Consider the following 9,678-nt stretch of genomic DNA (forward strand, 5'->3'; position numbering starts at 1 on the left):
TGAAAAACCTCAGCTGGCTGGAGATCTCAACATTAATCTTATTAAACAGCAAGGAACATCAAATACACTCATTAAACAGATTTCATGTGCCAAAAGTTAAACAGATTTATTAATTGCTTTGGCACATCATTAAACAGATTTCATGGTTATGATGAAACATTAGATGAAATTGGGTAACCATGGTGAAACATTATATAAAGTTAGATGGCCATAGTGAAATAAAATCAAATTGAATGATCATAATTACACGATATACTCACCATCCCAGACTGACTTTTTTATTTTCTTGTCTCAATTATATTGTCTTGTTTCTTTATTGAGAATATTTTATTTTATTTGTTTACTAATATATCATTATTTTATTTGTCAGGTTATAACTATATTTTTCAATTTAATCTTAAAGTTGTATAAATATAAATAAGAGTAAACTAGAAAAGTTTATGACAAAATTTGTTTTTTCAATAAAACTAAACAAAATTTCTTTACATGTGTGAAAAACAAAACCAATCTATATAATTGAACAGAGAGAGTATAAAGTGAAATCAAATTGAGTGACAATGGTGACATCAAGTATAAAGGTTGGTGACCATTAATGGATTTAACCATGCTAAACATATATCCCAACTACCGAACTACATGTATCGCAATGTTTTAGCTTCTTTTTGCTCTTTAATAACACCATCTAGTGTCATTAGGTCTAGATCTTGAAAGGGTCGGCCCGAGTATTTCACACACACTTGTTTCATAAGCATCTAATGTCGCATTGTCGCATAAACACCAGATTATATACCCAAAGAACAAACCAACAATTAAAAGTAGTAGAACATACAAATGCTAAAATAAAATAAACTCATTCCCCTGCATACAAAGTGAAAAAGAAAAAATTAAGTAAAACCCTAATAAAGACGAACATTTCGATTCAAGAACCAAGAAACATTTGAGATTCGATTGGTTCGCGATTCTTAATTATTTTTTGGAAACTGGCTGAACCTCCTATTCCGATTAAAATCCCACCCATAGCTGCCTCACAACATTATTCCCATTAAACATGATAAGAAATTATTATTTCTCAAAGCTTTGAAGGTAAAACTTTCTCATTTTTCAATCCCAACAGCCCACACAGCTCTGGGTACAAAGCCTTCCTTATTTCTGCATAGACCTTACCATCCCATCTCTTTTTGGCCAATTCATCACACAGGCGCATTGCAGCCTCCACCGCCTCTTCCGGGCTAGGGTACGCTGAGTCCACGATCCCCATTTCTACTGCCTCCTCAGCCTTCACTTTTGCGGCCCGTAACACCAAGCTACGCCGCGCTGAAGCAGATCCGATCTTGGATCGTATTAGAGCCGTGAAGTAATCGGGCAAGGTCACCCCTATGTCCAGTTCACTCATGTACATCACACTCCTTGATGCCGTCATGGTGACATAGTCGTGGCTCATGGCTAGTATCAAGCCGGCGGCAGCGGCGTGACCCCCGACGGTTGCGACTGTGGGCATCGGTAGGGTTAGAAAATCAGAGACGATGCCCTTGAACAGGTCGACCATCCGGAGTAATTCATTCTTGGCTGCTTGAATCGAGCCTGATTTAGCGCCGACGGCTTGAACGTGCCTTAAATCAAATCCGTTGGAGAAGAATCTCCCTTGCGCCAGCGTGATGAGAACGGAGCCGGCGACGGCTTGCGACTTGGCTTCGGCCAAAGCCGAGCGGATGGATGATATGAGAGCTGGGTTTAAGCGATGCTCATCTTTGTTGTCGCCGGTTAACGTTAAGATAAGAAGGTTGCCGCGCTTCTCTAACGTGCACATGGTGGCTGCGGGGTGACGATTATAGAGAAAATTGTCAATTTTGGTAGATAAGAGATTGCATGGTAATAATATAATAATCTTTAAAAAGTGTGCATTCCAAAATGAATTAATCTATTGGTACATAATGAAGCGTAGATGGCGTGCTAGAACCTTTCCAAGATACCAACTTGCCGGCCTTTTATTATTTAGAAGAATTGCCCCAACCTTTATCTTCTATTGTAATTGCTCCTTTATTTTCTTTTTAATTACTATTACTTTTTTTCTTTAATTGTTCGACTATAAATTTTGCAAAAATATTAGGCTACGATTGGTTTAGTTTTCTTTTTTTCATTTTTGATTTCAAAACGATTTTTACTTTTCTTCGAAAACGCCGCGCTTTCAGCATTTTCGCGTTTTGAGCATTTATAACTGAAAACGCTCAAAATGATACAAAATCGTTTTGCGTTTTCAATTATAAATTTTACCTCGTTTTTTGAAAATGATGAACCAAACGCGTTTTCTGCATTTTCGAAAATGAAAAAGGCCCGAAAACGCTAAACCAACCATAGCCTTAGGTAGTTGTTGGTTTGCATTTTCATTTTCAAAACGATTTTTAGTTTTCCCCGAAAATGGCCAGTATTTCGGATTTTGAGCGTTTTCGACATTTATAATTGAAAACGCTGAAAACGATAAAAAATTGTTTTACATTTTCAGTTATAAATTTTAACTCGTTTTCCAAAATGTGTTTTTGAAAATGACGAACTAAACGCATTTTCCCCGTTTTGGAAAATGGAAAACGGAAAATGGTCCGAAAACGGAAAACCAACCACGGCCTTAACACTTCAAAAATCAAATTTTTTATATTTAAATATTAAATACTAATTATATAAATTTCATTCTCTCACCCATCTTCTCTCTCCAATTTCTTAGTCTAATCAATTTCTTTCTCCAATTTATTCTCTCACCCGTTTCTCTCTCTCCACCTATCCTCTCCAATTGATTATATTTTCTCTTCATTTTCTCCTTTCTTCTCTCACGTGTCTTGTCTCTCCACCCGCCCTCTCTCTCCCCCCGGCAACGTAAGAAAACAATTCTGGCTCCAATGTCCAGTATAAAGTTGGAGAGTGGTGATTCTGAAAATCATGCTAGGTTTCTTGAGTAGTATAGTGATGCAGAATTGGATGAGGAATCAAATGGAGGAAGTCCAGCAGTTTCTGAGGACCCATCTATTGACACTGATGGCCAGACATAAATTGTTGTTGGGAAGGAAATTGGAGATACTGGAAACAACGATGGGAATGAGCCTTCTGTTCTCGTGATAGATAATGATTTTACTTCTCAGAATCGTTTGCAAAAACTCAGGAAGGGTAGTGAGATAATAAATGATTCTGGTGATTTGGACAGACGAACAAATTCAGCCAAAGAAGGTACATATCCTAGAGTGTTTGATGTGCAAGTTGTTGGAGAGGCAAGTATAGGCTGGAAGGTCATGTTGCATGAAGAGGAGAAAGTGGTTTGTTTTTTTACTATTTTGTGATTGGTCTCTGTTAATGTGGTGGTGGTTTGTGGTGCAATGATGAGGGGTGGCCGGTGGTGTTGTGTTTGCTATGGTGGCGGTCACTGATTTTTTGATTGATTGTGACTATTAAATTGATTAATTTATGACCAATAAACAATATGTGACCACGAATAAGATTAATCGTGACTAATGTGGCCTAAAAATATATTAATTTGTGACCTATACATAAAATTGTGACGGATTACTTTTTGATCTGTGACCATTGAACAAATTGTGAAGTAACATGGTAAGAATCCCATACATCATATTGTACAAGATCAAAGGGTTTGTTTGACAACCTATTATTCGACTTAAAAAGACAATCTCCTCTGTTTAGCAAGAGGACAAACAAAGCAAAGCATGTGTTTGTTAAAGTTTGTGACATCATACAACAATTGTTCCTCCAAGCATTCTAATCTTTTAAAGGAAAGATGACCTAGTCTGTTATCCCATATATGGACAGTCACATTATTAACAAATGTGTTAGTAGTGGAATTCAGAATCCTGGTATCCAGAACATACAAATCCTACATTCAATCACCCCTGCCAATCATCCTCTTAGTTTTAGCATCCTAAATGATGAAGCAATTATGAGAATTGTGAATCAGTGCTCAATGCACTAGCTGTGGCATAAATAACACATCACACAGCACAAGTTTTGGACTCAATCTGATATCTCCTCAAAATTTAACTGAAATCTGTGCATAATTGGGTAAAGTCACATTTGAACCCTCATGAGCCTTATATTCATAAACGCAGCAGCAATATGGAGCATACATGTTTAGTAACCCGTGGGTCTATTATCCAGATTTTCTTGGAAAAAAAATAGGATTAACAAATTTGGAGTAGCATATACCTGCATTATATGATGCAATGTTGTTATCCTGATGATTAGAAGTTGCTGTGTTTGAACTTAATGCCAAGTGAGTAGACAATACCGACATCAATTATTGATATTGATAAGAACTTAAGTTCTAAACAAAACTTCCAATACCAAATTGTTGTGGATTACTCAACCTATCTTCATCCTATGCATGAAATGAAGTACAAATCTGATTGACGGGATTAGAGCTGGAAGAGTTATTGCTGTAAGATCCTGATTTTGGTTTGTAACCAGATAAATATCCATGAATTTCGTGTTGGGAAATACACCGATTTAAATGTACATATTATATTCATAAAACGTAATTTACACGTTCACGAAATCGAAACAATGTTTCGACTTACCGAAATGGAGTTTGAAAAACTAATCAATGATTATCGAATCTGACCATTTGCATTCTTGAATTAAAACATGTTATTCTTGATATCGAACCTTGCATAAACCATATAAATAAAATTAATCATTTTTGGAGATCAAGTATGAAGAAATGAAATCAGAAATAAGAAAAAATTAGATGCAAGTGATGCGATTGACAGAGGCGAATATAACTCTTTCCTTAAGATGAATTTGTCCTGTATCGGTGCTAACGATTTTTCGACAATCATCTCTCAAGATACAACAACCACGTCAAGCCATAGGAGCACTCCAAATGGCTTCGACCAACGAACTTGAACGGAATTCCCTCTCTACCATAACAATGATTTTGATGCAAAAGATAATCACTTCTACAAAGTGTTTTATGTAACTTAACATGAAATGAATAATATGAAATTATGGAATGAATTGGAATGACAAAAACACATCAAAGGGGTCCTATATATGGAAAATGAAGGGTTGTAGGTGAAGAGAGACACCCCAAATCCAGCATTTTTCATGAAAAGTTGCAACACTTCATTTCAAACCTGCATCCTTTCGAAAAGTTGCAACGCTTCATTCTTCCAATTTTGGACCGCAATTTCTCATTCATACGGAATTGGTTTCGAGATTTCAAATATACCACGACAATCTACTCGACAAGTAGAATAAGTTGATCTATTTTTTTTGTAATTTGACTATCGGATCAAGTCCAAACATTCGACCGAAGTTGATACGAAGTCACACCTTTTCATTTTCCCAGTTTTATTTTTAACCAATTTTCGGTTAATTTTTGAACCAATTCCAATGTTTCGTAGCATCTATCAATTGAATGTCCATGGATGTTGCAATGTGTGTAATAAGGCCTTTCTTTCTTCTTGACGTTTCCAAGTTTGGAACTATTGTTGTGGGATCCTAACCCATAGATGCTTTCAGAGATTCTGCTTTAAAGGCGAATGTAGGTCTCCAGTTAGATCATTTTCATTGGCCATTTGCGTACGGATCCTTCTCTGATTTTCTTCTTAAGAGATCAAAGCAAATACTTTATTTATTGGAAGTAGAGGATCCATTAGCAATAAATGTCCTTTCTATGAGAAAATGAATCATGAAGTCCCATGAGGAAGGACATTATATACTCCATCTGATAGTGTTTGTTTAGTTCTTTCACTCCTCCACGTGTACATTTCCCACATGTACATGTAGGACAATCGTTGCTCAATTCCACCCAAATAGTTTTGGGTTTAGTGAAATATATACTAACAATACTTTGACCTTGAGTCAAGTTCATGAGATCTCGCTTCAATTGAAAAATTCTTGGACCATTATTCTGGCTGAAACCTATCTTTGAGATTACTCCAGATCTCATATGCAGAAGTAGCATATATTATACTACCTGAGATCTCCTTTGAAACAGAATTGAAGATCCAAGAGATGACCATATTATTATCTCAAATCTAGGAATTGATCAACTCAGAGCTCGTACCTTCTGGTTTAGTAATTGTTCCATTAATAAAACCAAGTTCATTTTTCACTGGTAATGCAATCACCATTACACGGCTCTAAAAGGCATAGTTTTCTCCCGTGAGCTATTGTGACGCAAGCATCAACCCTGGATTGTAGGAATGATGAAGAAAGTAAGGACTTGAAGGTTCATCAACTACAGATCTACTCATTGTCGATTGTGCAGTTGAGTTACTCTCAGATTCCATTGAGGTAGACTTCACTTGTTAGATCAATTGCACAGATGAAGAAGAAGAAGAATACGGTGCGGAATTTGGCCTGATACATATTAGATTCAAAGATCCATAATGAATCAAAGTTTATTGAATATCAAATCTAAAGAAAATGAATGTACAAAGCTCTATAAATAGCCGCAAGAATTGGCGTCAAAATTATTACCAGCTGGACAACTAATTAACTACATGAGTGCCAGCTGGCCAACTAGCTAATCGAAATGAAAATGAGCTAACTATGCACAGTGCGTTTACATACAATTTCTAATAGTAGTGTCAGGTAGAACTAACAATATTTTGATGTTATTGATCCTTAATTTTTATCTATAAAAACAAAAAAGTCGATTAAAGTAGTGTCATGTAAAACTGACGATATAACTTCATAGTGATCATTTGTTACACGATTCTTGTAACATTTTTCTACATCATCCAACTTTAATTATAATCATTGAATATTCTAGAAGTGTCCACGTCAATAATCGAAATTGGATATCTAAAACAACCATCCAATGTTCCTATTTTAATAAAGTGGCATTGCATGTCGTGTACCTTGACTCTACTCAAAACCTGTAACTAGATTTCCAAATAAGCAATACATTTTTACATTGATCAAAAACCAGTAGCATTTCTGTTACTCATAATTATATACTAATTCCAATCAAAATGATAACCAAGTATCTGACTAAGTGTATATAAAACCTGCCCACCGCCTGGTTTCCTTGCCCAGAATCCAGATATAACGTTGCTGGTTTCTATGACAAGTTTTCCATAAGAATTAGACAACCAAGCCTGAGATGGAGGTGCAGACAGGATTGAACTACACATGCTATTATGGTGAACATTTAGGAGGTCACTTCCTCTTTCTACCATGAGGCCTACGAGCAGGGACATCCTTAGTGTAACCCGTATCCTTCTTCCTGCGCTCTTCATCACTATCGCCTTCATCAGTTTCTTCATCAAAACTCTCAGTCCTCTCTTTGGACACTTCATCTTCTTCGTGCAATTGTTTTGCATTTACTTGTTTGGAAAGCCGATCACGAAGCTGTCTGAGTTTTGCTTTCTTTGAACTCAAGACCCCAGCAAACTAGAAGCATTAACATAGAATAGTCATTCCTATTGTAGAGGAAAGTATCCAAGAACTTCAAAAATTTAAATGAAGAATTCATCTTTGGTTAATTGATCTTCAAACGTGCTTATATAATATGCAGTTACTGATAAGGGTTTATATGTCTAAAAAGACTTCAGAACGAAAAATGAGTGAGAGCAAGAGGTACTTGGGATAGAAAACAAACCTTCCCATAGATTTTCTTTTCAAACCGTGTCTTCTCATTGCTGGGTTTCTCACTTTGAGACAAACATTTTTCTGCCTCTACTTTGAGCCTGTTAGTTGACTGGGTTTGCCGGACAACTTCCTCCTATTTATACAAACAAGGAACTCATGAAATGCCTTTTAAATATGGTTAAACGGAGGAGCCAATATTTGCATGAAAAACCTCAGCTGGCTGGAGATCTCAACATTAATCTTATTAAACAGCAAGGAACATCAAATATACTCATTAAACAGATTTCATGTTTCCCAAGAAACATGGAATATTAGGATTACAATATACAATCTACCATTTACTTGGGTAGCAAAATGAATTCAAAAGAACAGGAATGATCTAACGAGCATGCTCATTAGATCATTCCTGATCAAAAGAATATATGTTATCACAGATTATCAAATAGTCATGGTTGCATCAGCAAGTAGATGTAATAGTTGACTAGGTAACCTGTATAGTTTTTTTTTTTGGTTATCATGCATTATCTTACACTTAATCTTGTGTTAGCATCCATGAGAAAGTCCAATACATCTGCTGTAGTTATCTTGCTATCTGGTGAAGGTTGACATTTCCATCGCCATTCCAATTTTGTGCCTTCCTTCTCAAAGGTCCATGTTAACTGCAAAACATTACACCCATAGGAACTAGTAATGAGGAAAAATTGAAGCCTTCCTCATAGTAAAAAGTCATTTATACTTCAGGAAATAAGCGTCATAAATCTGACAACCATGAATACTCAAGCAATTACAAGCATGCAGAGTAGAATTTCATCACAATACATCGAAAGTTTGGTTGAGTCGGTTCTCCCAAATGATAATGCCACAAGTCGTTATCCACAGTCCAGGTTTGTCGAAGTCACTACCAGAAAAGTCCCATATACTCTTTTATGACCCGCAACAAATATACACACATCCGCTTATATACTGTGTGAAATTGCACCTCGCTCAATGTTAAGAAATTTCTAAGAGAATAAACTCCTCGTACTACTAAACAAACAAAATAACGAAAGTGACATTACTTCATCATACAAGTAATACATCCATCAAGTTTTTCTGAATTTTAAGAAAATAACATTAATTTCTCACTTGCAACTTCAGCAGACCAAGGTGACAAATTATAGCAGAAAGACTTCATTTAATTCAGACAACAATGCTATTATACTAGCAAACCCCAAAATCAGAAAAAACGAAAACAAAGAATCAATAATTGATCAATAAACAAGGTGAAAAAATAGCGTTCTCCTTCTGTAAATATCATCATTTCAATAAAAATAATGAGGCAAGATGCCGTAAGCTAATAGTAAAAAGTCAAGAGATAATGCAAAAAGAAAAAAGCTATTATAAATTATTACCATTGACAAGTTTGCGATTTTTTTGTACCATTTTCCAACATCCAAACCCTGAAACCCAAGAATATATATTAACGTAGATTCAGTTTTTAGATAATCAAAATGAAAATAAATTTCAAAATACTATCGAAAGCATTTCAACTCGTAGTTTAAACAATTTCAACTTCCAAAATTAAATTCCAGTTGCACTGACCCTTTTGAACCCGTTTCCAGCATCCGAGAACCCGTAAACCGAACCCGGCTGTTCAAACCCGAGGTATTTCTCAGCTAAGTGAATGTATTCACTCACCGGTTGGTCCCATTGTGTAGCTCTCTCCTTGACCTCCTCCTCCGTCGCTATAAAGAAAACTAGCAATTACAAACAAAAACAAAACAAAACAAAAAAATTGAAATTGTCGAAAATTGAAGGAATTCAGTACCCTGGCAAGTCCAAGCATGCAGACCGTTAGTGACGGAGAGGTCGAAACGAGTCGAATACCACGTGCCTTTAACGAATATGGGTTCGGATTCGGATTCGTTGTCAGGCTCTGATATTTTCAGTTTCACGCACGTGTGCCTAGGTGACTCCATTGTCACAGTTAATGAGCTTCCCGCGTTGCTCTTCAAACTTTAACAATGAGAAGAGTCCAATGCTAATGGGACTGGTCCGTTAGAATAACCCGCTGACCCGAATATTTTTAAAATGTTGGATTTG

The 9,678-nt window shown here is 36.1% G+C and overlaps 2 protein-coding genes across 2 annotated transcripts; both read right to left on the reverse strand.

Annotated features, from left to right (window-relative positions):
• Window positions 1-766: 766 nt before the first annotated feature.
• LOC111367475 (enoyl-CoA delta isomerase 2, peroxisomal-like) lies at window positions 767-1,865 on the reverse strand. Its single transcript, XM_022988373.1, has one exon. It carries the CDS (start codon window positions 1,805-1,807, stop codon window positions 1,070-1,072), a length of 738 nt encoding a protein of 245 aa, XP_022844141.1. The 5' UTR covers window positions 1,808-1,865; the 3' UTR covers window positions 767-1,069.
• Window positions 1,866-6,803: 4,938 nt separating this feature from the next.
• LOC111367474 (DNA repair protein XRCC4-like) lies at window positions 6,804-9,678 on the reverse strand. The gene is made up of 6 exons (XM_022988372.1): window positions 9,404-9,678; window positions 9,178-9,320; window positions 8,988-9,035; window positions 8,127-8,255; window positions 7,607-7,729; window positions 6,804-7,398 (listed from the first exon to the last, which is right to left on the reverse strand). The coding sequence occupies exons 1-6, from the start codon at window positions 9,552-9,554 to the stop codon at window positions 7,165-7,167; spliced, it is 828 nt and encodes a 275-aa protein (XP_022844140.1). The 5' UTR covers window positions 9,555-9,678; the 3' UTR covers window positions 6,804-7,164.

Source organism: Olea europaea, chromosome 18 (genome assembly GCF_002742605.1).
Source record: "Olea europaea var. sylvestris chromosome 18, O_europaea_v1, whole genome shotgun sequence".
Taxonomy (NCBI): domain Eukaryota; kingdom Viridiplantae; phylum Streptophyta; class Magnoliopsida; order Lamiales; family Oleaceae; genus Olea; species Olea europaea.